Source organism: Convolutriloba macropyga, chromosome 4 (assembly GCF_964194025.1).
Source record: "Convolutriloba macropyga chromosome 4, txConMacr16.3, whole genome shotgun sequence".
Lineage (NCBI taxonomy): Eukaryota > Metazoa > Xenacoelomorpha > Acoela > Convolutidae > Convolutriloba > Convolutriloba macropyga.
The window spans coordinates 3,826,597-3,851,788 of NC_134471.1; the positions used below are offsets into that span (position 1 = coordinate 3,826,597).

At 38.7% G+C, this 25,192-nt stretch overlaps 2 protein-coding genes across 2 annotated transcripts; both read left to right on the top strand.

Annotated features, from left to right (window-relative positions):
• Positions 1-1,529: 1,529 nt before the first annotated feature.
• Positions 1,530-14,053, top strand: LOC142337420 (mitochondrial import inner membrane translocase subunit TIM14-like). Its single transcript, XM_075386626.1, has 2 exons — positions 1,530-1,663; positions 13,681-14,053. The coding sequence occupies exons 1-2, from the start codon at positions 1,556-1,558 to the stop codon at positions 13,882-13,884; spliced, it is 312 nt and encodes a 103-aa protein (XP_075242741.1). The 5' UTR covers positions 1,530-1,555; the 3' UTR covers positions 13,885-14,053.
• A 120-nt stretch (positions 14,054-14,173) lies between these two features.
• On the top strand, positions 14,174-21,386 carry LOC142337419 (uncharacterized). The gene is made up of 4 exons (XM_075386624.1): positions 14,174-14,862; positions 15,180-15,307; positions 19,826-20,037; positions 20,939-21,386. Exons 1-4 carry the CDS (start codon positions 14,430-14,432, stop codon positions 21,258-21,260), a joined length of 1,095 nt encoding a protein of 364 aa, XP_075242739.1. The 5' UTR covers positions 14,174-14,429; the 3' UTR covers positions 21,261-21,386.
• The last annotated feature ends 3,806 nt before the right edge of the window (positions 21,387-25,192 follow it).

Consider the following 25,192-nt stretch of genomic DNA (forward strand, 5'->3'; position numbering starts at 1 on the left):
TGCTCAATTGCACGTTTTTTGCGCTTTTCGAACGTTCGCTTATTTCAACTTTATGGGACAGACTATAGAATAACTCTAAGTTGCATTTTTCATGATGCTAGATATAGCTGCAAACAAGGAATTGTCAATAAAAAATTAAATTGAATTAACAATGTTTTTGGAACATCGCTTTCATCGTCATGTTTAACAATCGAATGAAGTTTTCCACAAAGTTTATAAACTTGTCTTTGACTCTATCTCTTGAATTCTAAGAAATGAGTTAAAATAACAAAAAAATTTTGAAAATATTCAAAGTTAAGACCATATTAACATTTTATTTACATTTATTACGCCGAAACTAGCTCAATCTTTGTTCCGGAGTTTTTGAAAATCCCGGGTATATTGTATTCTATTCCTTAAAAGGAGTTTTTAACTTTCAATGAGATATAGCGAAAACTTTTGATACATTTAATTAGATATAGCGAAAACGTTTGTACATTAGATTTTTATAATTGAATTACCTTTTTAACATCTGATGCTAAAAATTTTGACTGCTTCAGGATTTATAAATATGATTAGGAGTTGATTTGCTGCCCCCGAGTTGACCGACTACCCTTTTAGGGGAGGGACTTTCTAATTGACCTCTCTTTGAAATACTTTGTAATGACACGTGCTTTGTAACGGGGGGGGGGGGGGGGGTGGCATAAGGTACTGGGAAGGCACAAACGGAAAGATCCCACATGTAACTCTGAAGCCGACTGCTAAACATCTCAGATTTGCTGAGCTGCGCGAAGAGCACCCGTGTCTATACGTGAAATAGTAGCGCGGGACCATCTTATAATATGGAGCGTTAAAGTGATGAATGCCCTGGATCAAAGCCGATTGTTAACTGGCTCAACATGCATCTCTAAATGAGGGCCGAGGCTGTAGAAGAACTGCAAGGCCATAATTATTAAAGACTCGTCGAGAATGGGTACATATTTCAGCTTGTGGCCTTTGGAATTTTCAGCCTGTGGGCACGGTAAATTTTTTTGAATATATGCAGAAAGTTGATTGAAACTACTCACGATAATTAATGACGTCTCCCTAACATTTTGTGCATGTTAATTGGCAATAATAACATTAAATAAATTCTCGCCGATAAGCCAATGACAATTTCACGCAATTTCAACGCAAAAATTGCTGACTGTGTATCTTAAACGTTGATTGGATCTTCTCCGTTTGTGCCCCCCCCCCCCCAGCTTAGTCGGTGCATATTATTTGCATCCCCCAGACGCACGTGCAATAACTTTACATAATGATTTACTATGTAATGACACGTGCTCTGTAACTGGGGGGCGCATAACGTACTGGGGGGGGGGGGCACAAACGGAAAAGATCCCGTTGATTTTAATCATTTGGTCTTCAAACATTTAATTTTGACGAGGAGTGTGTAGATGAGGTGTTTTCCCGTACCATTTGTGGACCTGTCTTTTCCTGCATAGTTTGCGCTGCTTCTGTGAATTGGAATTTTCTGGGAACAGTTTTGTGCAAAAACAACTTGCAGTATATTGTCAAGTGACTTTCTTCAGAGTTTATGAGCTCCTTAATTTTGTTTGGAGCGGGATTGACAGCAGTTGGCCTAGCAGGCAGACTTCTGATCAAAAGCAGTACAGGAGCGGCATTAGGCGGTGGTTTGTCAATAGTAAGTGATTTATTGTTTCATACGAGAATCAGATTACTTTATGAAGACGAAGAGCTGGGAGGACCCCGGACCATTCAACATATTCACCCACTATTGGGGAGGGGGCGCTTTTTATGATACGGTTTTTTAAATAAAGAATAGATTAGAAGGAAGAGGCTGAGGCTTATTAACTAATTGTATAAATCCACTAATTATTTACTAGCTAATTTTAGCTCAATTACCACTAATTATAGTACGCCTAACACGCTTGTGTTCGCCTGCACTGGCAGCGCAGGGCCTACATCTACAAGAGCTCTCAAACAGAGCACTGCTAAGATCAGCGAAAACTGCAAGGAACCGTACGCAAGGAAACGGACTTCGCTCGATTCTGATAAAACGAGTATTATACAAATATTTATCAAGCGAAACAGCAGCAAATTACGAACCAAACGTATATCAGTGCTCACGACAGTCTGGCTGCGGTGCCTTTACTGGCCTAGGTTGGCGCCCTATCGTACGTGTAGTGATTGTTTTTCTTTTCTTGACTTGGCACCAGGTCACTCTCGTGAGGTTTCATTGCCTATTTGTCAAGGAAAGAAAAGAACACTAGCCCCTCTCTGTTTTCCATTGTGTGATTGTTTTGGCTGGCTTTAGGTCACCTATCGACAGGTTTCACTGGCAGAAAGCCAAAACAAGCACCGTTCTATTTCCAGATAAAAAGTTCTCGCAGCAATAAATACAAAACGAAATACTGCCAAATTGAGTTGAAAACAATTAACTATAGCAAATCATCAGTAACGTACAAAAAGTGGGCAATCGAAAATGCAAAACGTGCAATAGAATAATTGATAACAAGGCAGCAGTTTTTCATTGTATTGCATGCGGAGAATGCATGCACCTAACAAGAAGTTGCACAGGTATGACGAAGCAATGATTGGTATAAGCTCAATAATAAATAACATCGTGCTTTTCTGCCAAGATTGCGTCAACCTCAAGGAAAAAGTTGTAATACTGGATCGAATTTTTAAAGCTCAGAGCCAAGTGGATTTTATCTCTGAAGTCAAGACAGAGATTGGTACAATCAAAGCTGAGGTTCAGAATAGTAACCTGGCCATGAAAGCCCAGCAACGTGAATTGAATGAAGTCATTAATGCACAAACAGCGCCACCTCCAGAGCAAAAATCGGTACCAAGACCAGTGCAAAATAAAACAAATAAACGGGATCAGTTGACGGTATTGGACTATATGGTATCCCAGAGCTAAAATTTAACGATAGTCGGAACCGGTATGAACAAGACCTCAAGAAGTGAGAGAAATAGCAAAGCATTTGAAAGTCACCTGAACTGCCACAGACCTAAGAAAATAGGAAAATTTACGGACGGAAAAAATCGGACATTTATAGTCAAATTAGGCAGTGACTATTCAAAGCGATTGATTCTGCTATCTCTTCGTAAGCTGAAAGTCTACGAAAAACCCGTATACATCAGCAGAGAACAAAACCCCGATGAACAAATAATTGAAATTGAATACCTGTAAAAAAGACGAGCCCTTCTCAGAAGCGGAATAGATGCAAAGCAACTAAGAAGAAGAAATCTCACTCTGCAACAAGGAATTGATAAAATATGGGTGGATGTTCAAAACCTCCGACTCACTTTGACTAGCTAATCCAGTTTTACATGTAATGACTTTAAATGTTAGATGCTTGATTGAATTAAAAAGAAGAGTTAACTTTGCAAAAGGCCTGAGTTGCGAGAACAATATCGATATAATCTGTCTGACTGAAACTTGGTTCACAGATGATATACCTGATGAAGCTCTGTTCCAGAAAGTTACACCATTCATCGGAACGACATAGCCTCAACCACAAAACAAATCACGGGGGTGATGGTTTCAGTAAAGAACGTACCGCCTAAAAGATTGAATTTAGAACCAGAAATGAGTATGTAGCCAGAAAAGTTGAACTCGAAGATCTGTCATAAATAATTTGTTGTTTCTACAATCCACCTAAGACTAGCCATTACAGAGGGAAGATCAAGATGTGTTGGCACTAATTGGTTGCCTTGGCAGGAAGGTAAAAGAGGAACACTGCAATGCAATAGTAATCTCTGGTGATATTAATTTTGAGAGCAAATTGGACAAGTCTCATAAATTGACAAATATGAAAACGACGTTAGTTAAAATTTGCTGAAATGCTAAAGATAAAATGCAAAAAGCAACTGGATATCATCATAGAATTAATCCAAACACGATTATTAAGACAAATGAAAACAATGAGTTCAACAGGTCATACAGCTCGGACCATCGAGCCAACATAGTATCATTACAATGTGAAATCAAATGCGAAATACAGCCAATGAGACAAAAATGCGCATTTAATAAAGTAAACTGAAAACAGCTAAACAATCCGCTTTTAATAAATCCATTCCGACCGTTTTGCTTCAGTAACGTTAACGAACTAGTGAAAGTGGTATCAGTGGCTTGAAAAAATGTTAAATAACAGTGTGCCTAAAACCACATCACATAGATCTAAGTTGCCTCCAAGGGTAAAAAGCAATACCTCTCATCTCATGAAGAAATTGTCAACTCTGAAGAGACAAATCTCAAAAAGATCAAGTCTGACAAAACTTATCAAGATTAAGAAAAAGGTCTACGTAAAACTCTTGAAGCAGATCAAAAGGCTTTTGAAGAAAAAACTTCCACGGAAGAAAATTTTCCGACTTCCAGAAATGTTTACGTTAATACACAAAACAGCGGATTCCCAGAAACGATGCGGTTCAAAGATTGCACAACTATTAATGATAAACAACAACGTTTTTCTGTAAGTTCTTCACCGTTGTTTTTACAAAAACTGACAGAATTCAAGAAATTGTTATCGATTTCAAACCCAACCTTTTCAATAAGGTAATAATTGATGAAACAAAAATCAAACAAATCCTTGAAAAACTAGACACAAACAAGGCATGAGGTCCCGAAAACATGATGAATCTTATCCCGAAAAAACTTCCAAGCCTTTTGAAGTCTCTCTTAATTGTTTTCAAAACTGCTCTCGTAAAGGGGCCAATTCCCGACCTTTTGAAAAACCCCTGAAGTACCAGTTTTTAAGGACAATGACAAAGCTGACATTGAGCAGTTTAGACCTCTGCATTATCTCAAAAGTCCTAGAAAAACTGATATTTGACGAATTATACGAAATTGTCACAAGTTTACACTACACGCAGCATATATTCAGACGAAGGCGATCTGTCATCACGCAAATGCTAGTCTTTCTTAACAAGCTCTATGACTACTACGACGGCAACACGATTGAACTGTACGTATTGTAGTTAGACTTTGAGAAAGCATCTGACAGCGTCCCGCATTGGCCACTGATGAATAAGGTACAGGGTTTGGGCGTTGGAGATTTTTCCTAAAATGCTCTCAAGTTAATTGACTAACAGAAAGCAATGTAAATGTTTATGAAGTGATTTCGGAAACAATTAGAGTAACAAGCAGAGTGCCCCAAGATTGGCTACTTGGGCCTTTACTTTTTGTTATCTATATTAATGATCTGCCTCAACAAGTAGAACAGTGAACCATTCGGCTACGCTGACGATTATAGACTTGTCACAAGCGATCCAGCTACACTCCAAGCCTTTATTGACAAAAATAGAAAAATGGTGCAAAGAGCAGATGGAATTAAATGAAAACAAATGTTACCTTTACCTATCAAAAAAGAAAACAACTGTAATCTTACGCTAAATGGCAGACAACTGGAGTCAAAAATGAACAGAAAGATTTAGGAGTTGTAATGTCAACGAAACTCACCTTTAACTTAATTGTGAAACCCGGTGCTCAAAAGCCTGGAAAGCGTACTATTTCCTGAAACGAAACGTCTCTACGCAGTCTAATGTAAAAACAAATTTTAATGCATATGCCGGCTATGTTTTACTGCTAATAAACTACGCTTCCTAGTTCTATTGTGCAAACAAAACTGAAATGAAGGATCGTGAAAAAGTTCAGTGCACAGCTACAATTCGGATTTTGAATTATTGGAGCACTATTTATAAGACCAGCAGACTGGAAACCCTCAAGATTTCACCACTTTCAATGTATTTAGAACTTCATGACGTCCTTTTTTTACTGTCGTTTCTCAAAGAGAATTTTGATATCGATCTACCAATAAGAGTAAATTCAGAGGAAAAATGCTGTGACAAAAACGAGGCAAGAGGATTTTATAGAAGTACAAAAAACACGCACGAAAAAGGCTGACGAGAATTTTTGGACTAGATCCAGCCGTCTTTTAAACAGAATTTCCAAACTTACATGTACATTAACATGCGAAGTCAACAAATCTCAATTAACCAAGATCTACTGGAATTACTTTATCAAGAGTTAGGCAGATTCATTAAATTTATGTTCAGGGACTTTCTTGTGCAATCCAGTCCAGAAAGTCGACTTAGCTGTGAAGTGACGTACCCAAGCCCCGAATCAGACTGATTCAAAACCACTACTACTGCTACTATTTCTGTTCTTCGAACAAAGATCAGTTTCGGTCTCGAAGTTGCTTCCTCTACCTCAGAGGTGTCGGCCGTTGCGAAACAACGAAGCAACGGAAAATTCGTCCTCTGCTATTCTTCATGAGGAGCGGCTCAACGGTTTTTAATGTTTCTTTTTTTGCTTTTGTTGAAGTTTTGAACGCCAGCAATTGCCGAAGGGTTCTACACGTCTGAAGACCACAAGAGCGAAAACAACAGATCAGTTTTACTTTTGCGTCACTCATCTTTGTCGCCCAGTTAGGCGGAGATAAGGAAACAGCTGTTTTTGTCAATTAAAATAATGCAGAACTATTCGCTGTATTCTATCGAGTGAAAAAGGATTGAAAATCTGGCTATGCCTATTATGATTGATCTGCTCAAACCGATTATAAATCCTTTTTACAAATGGGCTAAAACACAAGTTGACATTTATCGCTAAAGCGATCTTAAAATCAGCAGAACTTCGTGACTCTGTGATGAGAACATCTTGGAACATTGGAGAACTGATCTTGCTCAGTCGATGTTGAATAATAATTCCTTCAATGAAAAATGCCGGAACAGCAAACTGATAACGAAGAAATCCTCTTCACGAGTAGAAGGATGTCCTGCCATAAAATAAATGAAGACACTGAATAAATCAATGCAACTGCCGCACGCCATTCATTTCAAAAAAGCAGCAGAGTCAGACGAGCAGTTATCTGCCAAAGATAATCGAAAGAAACGCGAACTTTTAAACAACTTCCTCTGTTATGTCTTAATATATACTGGCCAAATTCATGAAAATACTTTCTGTCAACCAGGTCAAGTGAACAACTTTGCAATACCGAAAAGGTAATACGGGAAGCTCAACAGAGTAAACAAAGCATGTGGGCCGGAAGACATTGGTACTGACGATACAGACGACATCTGATACTGATGACAGAGATGGTATTGATACAGACATGTGATACTGAAAAACGCCACTGTACTTTCAAAAACTCTCAGGCTAGTCCTGCAGATATGCTCAATTAAAGGACAGTTCCCCAGCTTGTGGAAAATGAGCGAGGTGATATTTCGGATTTAGTTTTCTTGCGACTGTTTCAAACCTTTTTGAAATACTATTTTTATGCAAATGTACCTCCTAATGAGGAACTTCTAGAAGCTCAGCACGGATTCCGGAAAAACCGCTGCTTGGTTCCACAACTTGTGATTTACTTGGATACATATTTTGCCCTATTAGACAGTAATGAACAGTCTGAAATCGGGGCGTTAAACGTTGACTTCCGAAAAGTCTTTGACAAAATTGATCATCAGAAGCTAATTTCAAAGCTTCAAGATGTAGGAATAGTGGGAAAACTTCTCAAGCTGAACGCTAGCTGCCTCATCAAACGTGAACAAATGGTGAAATTTCGTGGCATGAAATCTAAACCAAGCAAAGTTAAGTGGGGTGGAGTGCCCCAAGTTTCAATCCTTGCACTGCTAATTTTACCCTGTACATCAACTTGTCCCCTGATTTCACCGAAGTTGTCCCCTGTTGTGGTATGCTGATGACTTCACAAGTCGTAGGGAACAGCCTTGAAGAATCTCACATGGTAACAGATCAAATTTGAAGTTGGAGTGAAAGAAATGGAATGGACTTGAACTCTGGGAAAAGTAGAATTCTGGCTGTAAATGGAGAAATCAAAACCTCTCGCGAGTCAAAAGGGCTCGAAGCTGTACTCCAACAAAAAGACCTGTGTATAATTGTCTGACCTCCTGGTCCGAGAACTGGAGACTAAGAATCAGCAAGGCTTGGAAAGCATTCTTTATGATAAAACAAAACATCTCAGCCAAAGCAGGCTTGAAGACCAAACTAAAGGCGTAAATTGGTCGTCTTAAGCATTACATCTTAAGCCTCACAGGTATGGTACCCGTGAAGAACAGATTCAGAATCAATAGTGAAAATCCGGATCTATTCTCGTCCACCCCAGCTTAGTGGGCATTTATCTTTCACGAAACTCAAACGCGCGTGCTATCTTTTACATTTTACCTGCTATATAACAACATAACGTGTAATTGGTGGTATAAGAAACAGGAGATGGGGAACAATAGATGGGAAATTTCAATGAAAAGCCAGAAAGTCGATCTCTAACTAAATGGTGACTAGAAGTATCGTTTATTAACACTGAAATTAATGCCCCGGTCGATGTACCTAGTGCCAATTTTTTTTACTTAAAGCAAGTTAGTAATGCAAGGTAATTACGCAATCGAACTGTATGTTTTTGCTCAATTTGAAGCTAGGAGACATTCGTCCACCACGAGAATGTCAGCCACCAAAAACAGAAGGAAAAAACGCAAGAAATTGTTTGCAGATCCACGAAGTTGTTCAACATCGTACGAATATGCAACTGATAAAGCTTCTAATGCAGTTATGCTCCTCTTTTTTCCGTAAAGGCTACAACGAACTAGACAGGTGCTGCAGGAAGTTTATGTGCTCCTGTGTAACCTGCAACCCTTCCAAAAAACTGCTAGAGGACGAACGCAGGTTAACAATCGTGAGCGTCGATCCTCCCCCGCTCCTCGTCCTCACCAGTAAAAATAAATGTTTTATTACCTGCTCTTGTGAAGCCTTAACTGGAAACGCGACATAGAAAGACTCGCCGCTGTTGTTAATTTGTTTTCTAATAAATGTCTATTCCAAATCATCACCAGGTTATCGTTTGTTTTCTTTTTCTTTCCTGTTCTATTCGAATTAGCCTATTATTTACATGTTGTAAACTACTGTTAGGTTTTCTCCCTCCTGTCATCCTCCTCCTCCGGCTCCTCCTGTACACCAGTAAGAAAAAGGTGGCCTAAATCTTTTATTAGAGACAGGGCTAATGAATAGGAAATCTAGCTAATTATACGAGCCACTCCGATTGTTGTGTGTCCAATCGGTCACCTGCCTAATGATGTGTGTGATGTCAAATTGGCGCAGGTCTTCAGATTTTGAAAAAGTCAGGCGGTCAGAAAACAGATATTTTCATTTGGATATCAAAGCTTATTTTTTTATTGCGCTTTAGCAAGAGTATCCTTGATATGAAAGAGCTGAATCCGCTTGTCGATAATGTCCGTGGGTCGTGTGCGAAAAAAAGCCATTCAGTGGTCCGGGGCAAGAATCAGTCAGAACAAATATTGTTTTCAGACGTGATAACCTGCCTTAGCACACCAAAAGCGTAGCTCCATACCTGCATCCGTGGAAAGCACTCTTTGCCGTCGTTCCGCTTATTAATCATTAAATTGGAACACAACATAAGAATGGCTGCCGATGTCGTGTATTTCTGAGCAAATGAATATCAAATTTTGATTTCAATTCACCATCTGTACATCATATAATTTGTGGTATAAGAAACAGGAGATGGGGAACAATAGATGGGAAATTTCAATGAAAAGGCAGAAAGTCGATCTGTAACTAAATGATGACTAGAAGTATCCCTAGTGCCAATTTTTTTAAGTCCTGGTTGTAATAGTGCAAGGTAATTACGCAATTGAACCGTTTGTTTTGCCCAATTTGAACCTAGGCGACACTCGTCCACCACGAGAATGTCAGCCACCAAAAACAGGTGGAAAAAACGCAAGAAATTGTTTGCAGATCCACGAAGTTGTTCAACATCGTACGAATATGCAACCGATAAAGCTTTTAATGCAATTATGCTCCTCTTTTTCTCCATAAAGGCTGCAATGAACTAGACAGGTGCTACAGGAAGTTTAAGTGCACCTGTGTAACCTGCAACCCTTCCAAAAAACTGCTAGATGACGAACGAGGGTTAACACTCGTGGGCGTCGTTCCTCCTCCCCTTCTTGTCCTCACCAGTAAAAATAAATGTTCTATTACCTGCTCTTGTGAAGCCTTAACTGGAAACGCGACATAGAGAGACTCGCAGCTGTTGTCAATTTGTTTTCTTATTTTATCATTTGTATTCATTCACTTCCCTGTCCTATTTCGAATTAGCCTATTATTTAAATATTGTACACCACTGTCAGGTTTTCTCCCTCCCGTTATCCTCCTCCTCCTCCTCCCTCCTCCTGTACACCAGTAAGAGGTGGCCTAAATATTTTATTAGAGACAGGGCTAATGAATAGGAAATCTAGCTAAATATCCGAGCCAGTCCGATTGTTGTGTGTCCAATCGGTCACCTGCTCAATGAAGTGTGTGATGTCAAATTGGCGCAGGTCTTCAGATTTTGAAAAAGTCAGGTGGTCAGAAAACAGATATTTTCATTTGGATATCAAAGCTGATTTTTTTGATTGCGCTTTATCAAGAGTATCCTTGATATGTAAGAGCTGAATCCGCTAGCCAATATTTTTCCTGGGTTGTGTGCGTAAAAAAAGCCATTCAGTGGTTCGGGGCAAGAATCAGTCAGAACGAATATTGTTTTCAGACGTGATAACCTGCCTTAGGACACCAAAAGGCGTAGCTCCATACCTGCATCCGTGGAAAGCACTCTTTGCCGTCGTTCCGCTTGAAGCATTAAATTGGAACACAACATAAGAAGGGCTGCCGCTGTCGTGTATTTCTGAGCAAATGAATATCAAATTTGGATTTCAATTCACCATCAGTACATCATGTTATTGGTGGTATAAGAAACAGATGGGGAACAATAGGTGGGAAATTTCAATGAAAAGGCAGAAAGTCGATCTGTAACTAAATGATGACTAGAAGTATCCCTAGTGCCAATTTTTTAAATTCCCGATTGTAATAATGTAAGGTAATTACGCAATTGAACCGTTTGTTTTGCCCAATTTGAACCTAGGCGACACTCGTCCACCACGAGAATGTCAGCCACCAAAAACAGAAGGAAAAAACGCAAGAAATTGTTTGCAGATCCACGAAGTTGTTCAACATCGTACGAATATGCAACTGATAAAGCTTCTAATGCAGTTATGCTCCTCTTTTTTCCGTAAAGGCTACAACGAACTAGACAGGTGCTGCAGGAAGTTTATGTGCTCCTGTGTAACCTGCAACCCTTCCAAGAAACTGCTAGATGACGAACGCAGTTAACAATCGTGAGCGTCGATCCTCCTCCCCTCCTCGTCCTCACCAGTAAAAATAAATGTTCTATTACCTGCTCTTGTGAAGCCTTAACTGGAAACGCAACATAGAAAGACTCGCCGCTGTTGTTAATTTGTTTTCTAGTAAATGTCAATCTCAAATCACCACCAGTATATCGTTTGTATTCATTCACTTCCCTGTCCTATTTCGAATGAGCCTATTATTTACATATTGTTAACTACTGTCAGGTTTTCTCCCTCGCGTCATCCTCCTCCTCCGGCTCCTCCTGTACACCAGTAAGAAAAGGTGGTCTAAATCTTTTATTAGAGACAGGGCTAATGAATAGGAAATCTAGCTAAATATCCGAGCCAGTCCGATTGTTGTGTGTCCAATCGGTCACCTGCTCAATGAAGTGTGTGATGTCAAATTGGCGCAGGTCTTCAGATTTTGAAAAAGTCAGGTGGTCAGAAAACAGATATTTTCATTTGGATATCAAAGCTGATTTTTTTGATTGCGCTTTATCAAGAGTATCCTTGATATGTAAGAGCTGAATCCGCTAGCCAATATTTTTCCTGGGTTGTGTGCGTAAAAAAAGCCATTCAGTGGTTCGGGGCAAGAATCAGTCAGAACGAATATTGTTTTCAGACGTGATAACCTGCCTTAGGACACCAAAAGGCGTAGCTCCATACCTGCATCCGTGGAAAGCACTCTTTGCCGTCGTTCCGCTTGAAGCATTAAATTGGAACACAACATAAGAAGGGCTGCCGCTGTCGTGTATTTCTGAGCAAATGAATATCAAATTTGGATTTCAATTCACCATCAGTACATCATGTTATTGGTGGTATAAGAAACAGATGGGGAACAATAGGTGGGAAATTTCAATGAAAAGGCAGAAAGTCGATCTGTAACTAAATGATGACTAGAAGTATCCCTAGTGCCAATTTTTTTAATTCCCGATTGTAATAATGTAAGGTAATTACGCAATTGAACCGTTTGTTTTGCCCAATTTGAACCTAGGCGACACTCGTCCACCACGAGAATGTCAGCCACCAAAAACAGAAGGAAAAAACGCAAGAAATTGTTTGCAGATCCACGAAGTTGTTCAACATCGTACGAATATGCAACTGATAAAGCTTCTAATGCAGTTATGCTCCTCTTTTTTCCGTAAAGGCTACAACGAACTAGACAGGTGCTGCAGGAAGTTTATGTGCTCCTGTGTAACCTGCAACCCTTCCAAAAAACTGCTAGAGGACGAACGCAGGTTAACAATCGTGAGCGTCGATCCTCTCCCGCTCCTCGTCCTCACCAGTAAAAATAAATGTTTTATTACCTGCTCTTGTGAAGCCTTAACTGGAAACGCGACATAGAAAGACTCGCCGCTGTTGTTAATTTGTTTTCTAATAAATGTCTATTCCAAATCATCACCAGGTTATCGTTTGTTTTCTTTTTCTTTCCTGTTCTATTCGAATTAGCCTATTATTTACATGTTGTAAACTACTGTTAGGTTTTCTCCCTCCTGTCATCCTCCTCCTCCGGCTCCTCCTGTACACCAGTAAGAAAAGGTGGTCTAAATCTTTTATTAGAGACAGGGCTAATGAATAGGAAATCTAGCTAATTATCCGAGCCACTGTCCGACTGTTGTGTGTCCAATCGGTCACCTGCTCAATGAAGTGTATGATGTCAAATTGGCGCAGGTCTTCAGATTTTGGAAAAGTCAGGTGTTCAGAAAACATAGATATTTTCATTTGGATATCAAAGCGGAGTGATTTTTTTGTTTGCGCTTTAGCAAGAGTATCCTTGATATGAAGGAGCTGAATCCGCTGGCCAATATTTTCCCTGGGTCGTGTGAGTAAAAAAGCCATTCAGTGGTTCGGGGCAAGAATCAGTCAGAAAAAATATCGTTTTCAAACGTGATAACCTGCCTTAGGGCACCAAAAAGCGTAGCTCCATACCTGCATCCTTGGAAAGCACTTTGCCGTCGTTCCGCTTATGAAGCATTAAGTTGAAACACAACATAAGAAGGGCGGCCGCTGTCGTGTGTTTCTGAGCAAATGAATATCAAATCTCGATTTCAATTCACCATCAGTATATCGTTTCTTTTCTTTACTTTCCTCTCACGAATATGCCTATGGTGATCATTAACTAATGTCAGAATTTGTATTTATATATTAGGATATTCGGAGTGGCTCACCGCCCGAAGTTGATCTACTACCCCTTGGAGAGAGACTTTTTTCAATTGACATTTTGTTTAGACTATTATGAACCAATAACATTGAGTTGTAAAAATCCAGCATCAAGCTCTTGGCAAAATATTAGCATTTCGGGGGTAAATAAATGCAAATTTTTAAAAAATGAGAAAAACCAATTCCCTCTAGTGGATATCAGAGATTCTGATAGCTTGGTAAGTTTTAATTTCATATTTGAGGCTGGAATCTTTATAAAATGCCTTTACTTGTGGAGCACGTTCTGGGTTCATCCAGCTATTTTTTTAACGCGTTTGCTCCTTTGAAAAATATTTTTTTTGTGCATTTCAGGCATACAAGGGTGGCTTTGAGAGACAAATGTCGAAATCGGAGGCATGTAAAATATTGAGCGTACCGATGACTTCGACGCCCAACAAAATCAGAGAGAACCACAGGAGACTTATGATTGCAAACCACCCAGATAAAGGAGGCTCACCTTACATAGCGTCTAAAATCAATGAAGCCAAAGACTTACTGGACGCCAAAAAGAAATGACTTGTTTTTTCATCACTTTTTGATCAAAGCCGAATGTGTGCGAGACAGACGGCCGCGGTGGAGTAGCGGCAAGGACTTTGTGGCTTGGTCTTTTTTGAAGAATTTGCTAATCTTTATGGCAAAATTGATTGCTTTAGCAGATATTCTTAGAAAAAGGTTATATCAATTAGTTTTCGCCCGACATGACATATAGCAAACTGTCCAGTCTTATATTGATAGTTTCAATGTGGTCCTCAAAACTCTTTTAATTATTTTGTTCTTGTAATTATCCGAGGCTCGGATAAGATTTAGTGCCGGTTTTAACTACGATTAGAACAATAAGCTAATCATTGGTGTCAACTTAACCGATTGATAATAAAAGTGCCAGTTGGTTAAAGAGTTTTGACTCATCAATCTAATCGAATTAAATCAATCTAGATAAATCTGTGATTTACATTCTGATGACTTTGCTGGACACGATCTTAATGCGTTGGCTACTGGGCTAGATAATTCAATATTGGTGGTTATTTCTGAATTGCGTTCCAAATTAATTTCAGAATCTGTCTATGAGTGTGTCAAGAATCGAGCAATGGCTCAGTTCAATAGGCTTCAAGCAATACACCCAGTTGTTCATTGACAACGGCTACGATGATTTCGAACTATGCAAACACTTGAAGGAAAATGACCTGGACTTGATGGGAATCACGATCCCAATTGTCAAGGCTGAAATCTTATCCAGTGTGAACAACCTTAAAGATGCCCCGAATGCTGCCCATGTTTATTTTTCCATGGATCCCAATTACTGGCAGGCCGATGGAACTGTACATAGCAAGGCATCGACTATCCGAAACTACCTTAGGGAACAAAATGACTCGGGGATTATACACGAAAACGAAGGAAATGATGTTTATAATGTAGTTATGCAGGAGCTGACGAAAGATGAGATTACACCCACAATGTTGCTCTCGTTTCCTGTGACTTTGAAGTCCAGGATGCCAGGTCGGGACAGTTTCCTTTTCCCCTGTAGAATCAGACCATCAATGTTACACTGTTATTGTTTGTATACAATACCTAGTGGAGTCCCTATTGACCGACAGGGCGTTTTGTCGACAGGCAAAAAAAAATGTGAAATTTAGCTAGAAAATTTGCGTAAAATTCCGCATAAAAGCCCGAATTTTCAAACAGTAAATTGAAGATAACACTAGTACATACATCGCTTGAGACATCAAATAGGCCGGGAACATGTCGAGATAGTTTTTTCAAGCAAATTGGAAAAGACTGTTGGTCATTGGGGAAAAGGAAATGGAAAACGACAGGTGCTAGTGGAAGTGACCATAGCAGGGATAAGATGTCAGATAGTGGGAATGACTCGGACCCTGAAGAGATTTACTGTGCTCAGGACTTGGCTAGTATTTACGAGGAGAGGTTGTCCATACCACACGAGGTAAGCTAATCCCAATGACCTAACGCTTGTATTATTGTGAAAAGGCGAAGAATTCCAAACTCAAAAGGAATTCAAATCATACCGCTTTTGAGTCAACTAGACGAGAGTTCCACAGTTATTATGATGTTTACTTTTCACGAGCATGATATCTTAGGATTAGAATTTTTAAAAAAAGTATTGGAGGAACGTTTTAATTCGTCTTATAATCCTGATACCTCGACGAAAAGTTCTTAATCTTACTGATATTTCATAATATAGAAATCTTTTATCCAAAAACTTATATTTAATCAGTTAATTTTGTTCTGTTTTTATTGAACATAATAATTGTATAGTTGGCAATATTTGTAGTTATACATAGGAGTTAGCTTGACATCCCAATTTGGACGATTACCCTTTGAAGGGAGGGCTTTTAACTCTCAAACAGAATTTGTAGCAATTATATTAGTCCGGCTGTCTTTGTGATTTTCTGCTTGACCAATTTTTCGTCAAAAAACGGGATAAACAGGTTAAGTTCGCTGGGTATTAAATCGCTGAGCAGCTCTCTTCGAGCTCTTTGCTAGTGTCTATAAGTGTACAGTTTATTGGAGTTGCCGAGAAGGCATGAAAGGCATAAATGAAAGGGATTTTTTGGGCTGTTTGGACGCCCCCTCACTGAACTCTCACCACCTCGACCGGTGCAACATTCAGATCCCATTCCTCCGCCTATCCCGGCGCAACCCCCCCCCACCCTAATGCACTCCCCTTATGGTTAATGGTAGCCTCCCTGAGCTTAATCCGCATCTGAGTGCACTGACGTTAACCGCTTTCCGGTCGTTTGAGAGCAATTCGACCGGCGTTAATCGGTTATGCTCTCTTGTCTGACGTTCTAAAAATAAATAAATAGTGTAATCTCTGCCTCTGGTTGGTTGCTGTTACTTGGCTTTTTGGTGATTGTCAATTGAAAAAGAAACGGTATTAACTAAAAACTGAATAATCGGGCTATTAAGAGCCGCTGTCAGCCTCTCAACTGCTGATATTTGGGCGCTCTTTTATACAATTCAAAGAATTCGAATTGTTGGAGCTCTTTCTTTATTTACGACTCGAAGTATTGAGATGTCCTTTTTTGAATAGTTTTTAGAGTGAATTTTGAAGCACGAAATGAAACATGTAAAAAATATTGGCGCGGTTTAGGTGCTCAACAAAATTGAAGATTGGAGCGAAAAGAGAGTGGCTTTCTTGTCCATGCTGCTGTTTTCGAGAGAGCAAAAATTTGAGGTGTGAAAAAAATTCTGTAAGCGAGCAAAATTTTCTGTTCGCGTGCGGCTTTTTAAAACTGTTTTTTTTTCTGAATTTTTTGGTTTAGCAATTCGATTATGATATTGTTATAATTGATAGCCGCAAAGCAATAGCGACTATTGGGGACATAGTGTTTTTTTACTTCGCCGTCTCCATCGATGATTCTTACGACCTGACTCCCTGGACTTGACTTTTTCAACGACTACAGTGACTTCTACTGCTTTGCAGTTAAAATTTGTGTACGTGACGTCATTTGTTGTGTTTTTTGGTCAAATGCGTGACTTACCTCACTCAAAAAATGAAATCTGAAATCACTTACTGAACATTAAATTTTATGAACATTTACTAGTTAAAGATCAATAGTGTGCATCCAAGTAGTGCCAAATGTATAAGCCCTAATTCTTGAGTATTAGAGTCTGGTCAATCTGTCTATTTTGTCTCTTTAGTTATTTCAATTCACGGAAGGCCACAAGCGTCTATCGCGGCTATTTTCCGGCAATCTGCCGGCTATGTTTTATGGTTCTCTTGATAATTCTTTGAAGGTCTCGTAACTTATATGATTTTTATAACAGTTTACATGAATTTAAGCTGTTTTGCTGAGTTTTAGGCGAATGTTAACAATTTCTCGTTTTTTGTTTTGTTTTACTGCTTTGTGTGGGATTTGAAAGGACGCTTATTTCATAAGGAGTTTTCTGATACCAATTGATTACATTTTTATTGGTATTAAACTTTCTCTTTTGAGAACAAATGACAACACAGAAGTTTTAAATTATTTTAACATTTAAACAGCAGTTTTTTGTTTTTTTTTAATTAATCTGACTAAATTTTTTTTAGCAATCATATTAGTCCTGTGGTTTTCTATGCAATTTCGGTTGACCGATTTTTCCTCTGACCCATTCGAATTTTCGTCCTCCAAAAGGAGATAAACAGGTAGCGCCCAGAGTGCATTAAGTTCGCTTAGAGCCTTTCAGCTCACTCATCTCCTAGTATTCGAATCACAGAAACGGTTTGGGAGACTTATTCTTATGGTGTGAACCCCCCAAAGCAGCCATCAGCCCCTTCACTTCAACCCCCAATACCCAGTCCTGCTCATCGTTGAGATCTTAAGAGCCCCGTGCAACCAAAGAAACCGCACCTGCATCAACCTCACCTCCCCCCCCCCCCGCTGCGCTCATATCACGCCACTTAATTTAAGCTAAAAATCGTAGCTAGCTACTGACGAATCGAACGGTCGTTTGAGAGCAGCTTGCCCGACGATAGTCGGTCATGTTTTCTAATCTTAGATAATTTTCTTAGCCTTTTATGATGAGCTGTTTTGGCTCTGTACTCTCGTAATATCAAACATTTCATAAATTTTGCAGGATTTTTTATTTGAAGTTGTTTGAACCGATTTTTGTAGTATTTGGGGATGTCTAAGATTCAAACTAGTTGTTTTTCTGCCTTTTGATTTTTGTTTTGAGTTGTTTTGGTAACCATTATTGATTAATATTTAAGCAGATTTTGTCAGATTTTTGTCCCGTTTTTACTGTTTTTGCTAATTTCTCTCATTTTTTTTGTGCTTTTTACCAATTTTTACTGTTCAATCTTTTATTCAAATCTTCTATAGAGGTGATGCTTAAGGTCACTGGAAGCCAGACTGGGCACTTCTCAATGAAAAACAGTACAAATTTGAAACTTTTTTTCCTTTTTTCGTTCTTCGCTATTTTTGTATAAATCGGCAAGGTGTTGAATTGGTGTAGGCTTGACCCAAATAAGTGTTTTTAAAAAAAATGGTTTGGAAGTAGCTTATTGTCAATTCATTTGTAGCTCATTTGTCTTTAAACTTTGTAGAGAATTCAATTCCCTATTCAATTTACAATTTGCAGAGACTTCATTTCGTCTTACTATTTTTCATATTTATTGATTGTTTTTTTTCTAAGGGGTTTTCCAAATCAAATTCCAGCAATGTGTATGTCTTGTTTTTTTGTTTAGTCACTGAAAATTGTTTCGGTTCCAATTCAGAACTTGTCCTGCTATGTTTTTAATAACCGCACAGCGATAGCTGGGGCTATTATTGGCCCTCTCTTGTTTTTTTGTTTCGTCGTCGCGATTTCTGTTACGACCATAAGACGTCACAACAACTTTAAATCTGCTTTTTGTTCATTTGTTCATGCGATTTCAACTGAAGTGCGTGTGTGACGTCATTTTTTGCTCTTTGTGGAGCGAGTTTTTTTGTTCATTTGCGTGATTAAAGTTTTGGTCTCACTTGACTTACCGCACTCACAAAAATGACTTCCTCACTTTGAAATTGACTTTTATTTACTTTAATTCAAAGAGATAAGGTCAAATGGGTGTGCCTCACGCTAAATGAAGGTTATTAGAGAGCAGCTAATAGAGGCAACAAAATCAGATTTTAAATCAAAATATAACATATCAGCGTTCAATGAAAAGACGATTTTTTTTGGTCTGTCTTTTTACTGTTTTTTGAGACTGCAGATCTACTAAGCTATTGCGGCTATTTTCCTGCAATCTGCCAGCTATATTTTAATCATTTTGCTTTTCAATGCGTTTTTCGTTTTACATAACTTACGTTTGAATTCTGTCTTACCTCACTCACTGTTTCTACAGAATGGATTTAAATTCTTTCACGCGTTGAATTACGCAATGTAGTGAATACGGTCAAAGGAGCGAAATCAAAAGAAACAGTTTAAACCCTTCAATAAGTCATGGTGCACTAGTTTATCAAAGTTAACTAGTGAAAATACTAGCTGGCAGTGGTTTTGATCTGAATAGCCTTCAGTTTAGAAGCTGAATTAATTTTAATTTAAGAATCTAACTTAGACTTCAAACCAAATTAGAACACTTTTGACACTTTGAAAAAATTCCGTCCGTTTTTAATCTCTTCTTTTTTTTCTTTTTCGATCCCGATTTGCATTAAGGGGGGGGGGGGTCAACGGCGGCTATTTTCTGACAATTTTCCGGCTGTTTTGTTGAACGCATAAGTTCTTTTATAACCAGCTGGTACAAGTTAAAAGTAAGAGTAGAGGCTCCGTTTTCTTCTAAACATAGAATTAAGTTCCGAAGTAGCTAAATTTTTCTTTTGATTGTTTTAAGTTTAAATCGATGACGCCGATCCGATGCTGTTTTAACATTCTTTTAAATATTGCTTGCAATTTCAGAATGCCTTCTTGTACCCAATTCAATGCTAATTGTAATGACAGATTTCAGGTTTTCGGCGACATTGAGATTTTGTTTTTGTTCTAGAAAATTCTCAATGTGCTGCACTGCATCCAGCGTCTGCACTGTCGCCGACCCGAGAGCAGAAATCACGAGTTGAGACTCTCGCACTCAGTGTCAACCTCCTCCAGTAGTCATCAGTTCGACAGCTCAACCACCAGACGCAGACCACACCCTCTTCAGCCTCATCATAATCATCACATGCATGTTCAGGAGAGAATGTCTAGCTTCGAATCCGGGTCAGTATCTAGCAGTAACTCTATTTCACGCTGTATCAGTTTTAAATGCTAGATCTCTGAAGTACCAGTGAATTCATCAGAGTAACATAACCTATATTTGACGAAGCAGAGTTCAGAGAGTATTGCCTCGTAACCCGCACGTGGAGCGCGTAAAAGAGATTGAACCTTTTGCTAATTTTAGAAAATTTCAACTAGTGTTCCTCATTAATAGCTCTCAAGCAAAGTTGGGAATAATTAATGAAATGAAACTTTTTCTTTACTGCAAAATTTAGTTAGCGCTGGTCCGTTTTGACTTTTCCAGTGATTTTTGCGTCCATGACTTTTTCGTTTTACTAAATTGAAATTTCTCTCTCATTTACAAGTGTCAGCAGCTGATCTCAAGTGGCTGCAGTTCACTACTAAAAGTGAAAAGTGGGCAGAAATTGGTGTCTTTGTTTTCACTTTAAATTTTAGCAGTGATTATAGCGGTATATAATAACTTCTAATGACGTCATTTGAAACACCCCTTAGTGAATTAACCCCGCCCCCGAATGAAGCAGGCTGCAATAGATTTGAGCTGCCATTAGTTGTTCGAAAGCAATTCTTCCGAAGTTAGTCTGTGTTTTATTGCTCTCAAACGAAATAGCAATTATATTAGTCCTGTGTTCTTTTTTTAATGCTGTTTTGCGCTTGACCGACATTTATTTTAATATGATTCTGTAGAGTTCTTTTTTCTTAACTTAGTTTTTGATTTCGTAATTCATTGGCACTGGAAAACCTGCATTAAAATCGCCATGTTCAACATTAAGACCAATTTTATTACAATTAAACACCAAATCTCTATTCTGAGCTTCCGTTAAGATAGCCGTGGGTCATTATAATTGCTATGATGTGTTGGTAATTGCAGATTATTGTGTTTCAGTGCTCAACCTTATGACTTAAACTCACATAGCCGAAACTTATCTCAGCCAGCTAACACGGCCATAATGCCCAACCACCCCCACTACGCCTCCAAAACCCTGGGAAGAATCCTGCCCTCATACCAGAAGCCAAGGAATGTAGTCGTGAGTCCACCTATTGGCCCTAGCACGACTATCAAGGCCGCCCGAAGTCAAAATATTACATTTGACAGTCGAGAGGCAGATTTAAGTCCTTACAATACGAACCAAACTACGTCATCGAATACTACAGGCGACTTTTCAAGCTCAAACAGTATAGACAGTGCAGCCTATTTGCTGAAATAACTTTGAATTTCTTGCTGCTTTCATTGAGTTGACTTGCCAAACTAGGAGAGCTTTTTGATCAGTCAAAATATCTACAAATGTTCTCCGAATATTCTGGGTATATTGAACAATCGGCTCATGCTCTCATTAAATAACAATGGGCAGCAGAATAGACGTTTTAGGTAGGATGCAAGTTTCGTGAGTTAATAAGGATAACGTTCATTAGACGAGAGATTCAACTTCGTTAGCATAATATTGGTTATGTAATCATTATCTAGAATGATGATCAGCCTGTGCTGCTGTTGCACATTACTGGCGAGCAACTTTCCGAAGTGTTGTGATATTATTTATAGTTCAGGATAATAACTCTTCAGAACATGGTTTCGATGAGTTGCGATAAAAGAGGGGCCGAACACATCCCTGTTACCGATGGAATTCTAACGCTCAACTCACTTTTTTGTTTTGCGGGCTTATGTTCAAGGAGTATTCAATTGCTCTCCAACGAAGTTTGAAGCTACTTTTGTAGTCGTGTGCGTGTTTATGTAAAATTTTCTCTGAATCGTTTTTTACTCTATTTCTTCGCTCGCTTGAGAAATTCGACGTTGAGTGACTTTTTTTCGCTCGAGTCGTTGATTTTTGCGTGATATAAATTGCTCTTATTGAGAAATTGTCTGTCGCTAAAACAAAACCGATTGTAAGAACAGCAAGCACAAGATCTTGAGAACCGAGTGTTTAATCCTTCGGTCCCTTACTCCGTGGGTCGTTAGTTCTAACAGCTCATTTGTCCCACTTTTTACACCCATAAATTTTCCAGGCTAAGACACAAGTATTAACCCCTCTGTAATAAATTGATCCGCCTGTCTTTCAAAACCGCCTTTCCGGCGTTAGTTGGTTTATTTTTACAGTTTGTAAACAAACCCTTGAACTTTTTAAACTAAGTTTAGTCTTGTTTCGCTTTAAGGCGGCACAACTTATTCTTAAATTAGGTATGGTTTGCTCTTTTCTTACTTGATATTTTTGCCAAAATGAAAACTCAAAGAATTGGTGATAATTCGAAAACCTGAAAAAGCACTTTTTATTGCTCTCAAACAAAGTTTGTAGAAATTATCTTAGATATTAGTCCTGCGGTCTTTTTATGCGATTTTTTTGAATTTAACTTTTCGTCTGACCCTTTTAACTCATCGTCAAAAACGGGATAAACAAGTAGCGCCAGGAGGGCATTTTGTTCACTTAGAGCCTTACGGCTTACCAGTCGCTGTATTGGATTCGCCGAACTTGTTTCGGAGACATAAATCCATGACGTCAAGGGTACTATCTAAAAGTTTGACTCTATTACGTCACCCCCGTCAACCCCCCCCCCCCCCCCCCCCAAGTGAATCCACCCCTCCACCTCATTCGACCCGTAACACAGCACGCTCGGTCCTCCCGCTGCCCCCCCTGCGCCGCGCTCGCCATCCCACACCCTCCGGAGTCTCATCACACGCCCCTTTTAATCAATCTCAGGCTAGCTTCCCTAAACTACAGCTAATGACGAAGCCAGCCGCTCGGCAGTCGGTTGAGAGCAATTCGCCCGACCTCAGTAGGTTATTTTTTGTCCAAGAGTTCTATTTGATTTGATGGTATGCCGGTGCTGTGGCTATGAGTTAAATTGGTAGAAAACTAAGTTATAGATGCATTTACCTTTCTAATAAAGGCTTTTCGATTCTCAGAGAATTGGGAGAACAGCTCAATGAAAGTGTTACTTTTTATCTGAAAAGATTTGATTCGTATTTTGGAGATTGCGGATATTCAGTAAGAGGGGAGACAACGAAATTGTTATTAATTGAGTTTGCTTTGCAACCGCTGTACCATTAAACAGTATGGGATATTTGTGTACGGGTATTTTTGTACTAATCGGACTGGTGAGTTCTGACAAAAATCAATATTCCTGTATGAAATCTTCACGTTTATCTGAGAGTCTTGACATTTGTCTTTATTTAGATGTCTCAGGGACTCAACTCTTAACGATATCTATGGATTGAATAATTGGTGGGTAGCCAGTATCCAGCTAAAGGGCTTATAGTTGTCAAAGTACATTGATAATTAAGTCTCAATTACGAAATGCTGTTTGCGTTTTTCTTGCCTTGGAAACGATCATAATTTTTAATTTGACATTGAGCGTAAAACTTTCAGTAGTTTCCGAAAAAGTGCGGCAAATAATATTATGGTTTGAAAAACAAATTGAAATAATTGTAAAAATGAAGTTTTCAAGTTCTATAATTTTGCATTTTTAACCTTTGCAGTAGTTATAACCACTTGTTGCACAATATACACATGAAATCACTAAACTATGTCGAAATAATATGAGATATCATTGTAATTATAATCAAGGAGTATGATTGTATTTTATTAATTAAACCTTTTAAAGGTTTTGAATACAGCGCCAGGAGTCAGTTTTTAATGATTTAGCAATGAAGTGCTCCACTTCATTCCACCCGTAACACAGCACGCTTGGTCCCCCCGCTGCCCCCCCTGCGCCGCGCTTACCATCCCACACCCTCCGGAGGCTCAACACACGCCCCTTTTAATCAAGCTCAGGCTAGCTTCCCTATACCACAGCTAATGACGAAGCCAACTGCTCGGCAGTCGGTTGAGAGCAATTCGCCCGACCCCAATAGGTTATTTTTTGTCCAAGACTTCTATTTGATTTGATGGTATGCCGGTGCTGTGGCTATGAGTTAAATTGGTAGAAAACTAAGTTATGGATGCATTTACCTTTCTAATAAAGGCTTTTCGATTCTCAGAGAATTGGGAGAATAGCTCAATGAAAGTGTTACTTCTTATCTGAAAAGATTTGATTGGTATTTCGGTGATTGCGGATGTTCAGTAAGAGGGGAGACAACGAAATTGTTATTAATTGAGTTTGCTTTGCAACCACTACCATTAAGCAGTATGGGATATTTGTGTATGGGTATTTTTTGTACTAATCGGACTGGAGAGTTCTGACAAAAATCAATTTTCCTGTATGAAATCTTCACGTTTATCTGAGAGTCTTGACATTTGTCTTTATTTAGATGTCTCAGGGACTCAACTCTTAACAATATTTATGGATTGAATAATTGGTGGGTAGCCAGTATCCAGCTAAAGGGCTTATAGTTGTCAAAATACAAAATTGCACATAAAAGGAGCTCTTAAAGTTTTGCTAGTTTGGCAAATGCTGTTTCTATCTTCAGAATTTTGGTGGCTTCGTTTTCATCAATATTATAGCGTTTGAGCTTAATGTACCGGCTAAATAATGTAAATTTACCTAATTAGTGGAGAGATTTTCATTTGAAACCTGATAATAATGTAAATTTATTGTTTTCTTGAAAATTTAAATCAGTGATAGCATGCATGGATCAAGTTTGATAGAGGTCAAATTGTCAGGAAATTTTGTCGGTTTGACATTTTGGTCTCTTAGTGGGTTGGAAGGAAGTGCGACAATCTAGCATTACCTTTTGCGCTTGAATATTTTCATTTGCTTGTAGGTTTCTTTTGTAAACTTCGAGATAAAAATGAAGCCACCTACCTGACCTTAATTAATGAAATTTGTGTTCATTGAATGTTGTTCGCTTGATTTCATCAGCTATTTATTTCATCAGAATGCCATTTTGTTTCTCATTATTTTATATGAGGAGCTAGCTCTTTATGAATGTTCTTATTTCATGTTGCCTTTATCTGTCTCAGAACCTCTTTTTCTAATGAAGGTCATAAACTTATTTAGTCTCCTCTCTCTCCTTTTTAGTTAGAGCTATTTATTTAATTGAGTAATTTTACATTTTCGTCTAACACTTTTTCGTGTTCCAGAGATATGCAAGGTTGACATATGGAAATTCGAAGCTTCAAGGCTTGTCATACGAAGCTTATGGACTGTAAAATTGTGGTTTATCGTTATTAAGTGCAGTCATTTCTTCATGCGCGGAAGAAAAATTGTG

Excerpts from the sequence above, each read along its gene's own strand:
- LOC142337420 (XM_075386626.1), top strand. The coding sequence starts at position 1,556 with ATGAGCTCCTTAATTTTGTTTGGAGCGGGATTGACAGCAGTTGGCCTA. Across the intron at positions 1,664-13,680 it reads TAGGCGGTGGTTTGTCAATA|GCATACAAGGGTGGCTTTGA; the intron begins GTAAGTGATTTA and ends TGTGCATTTCAG.
- LOC142337419 (XM_075386624.1), top strand. The coding sequence starts at position 14,430 with ATGAGTGTGTCAAGAATCGAGCAATGGCTCAGTTCAATAGGCTTCAAG. Across the intron at positions 14,863-15,179 it reads TTTGAAGTCCAGGATGCCAG|GTGCTAGTGGAAGTGACCAT; the intron begins GTCGGGACAGTT and ends GGAAAACGACAG. Across the intron at positions 15,308-19,825 it reads GGTTGTCCATACCACACGAG|AAAATTCTCAATGTGCTGCA; the intron begins GTAAGCTAATCC and ends TTTTTGTTCTAG.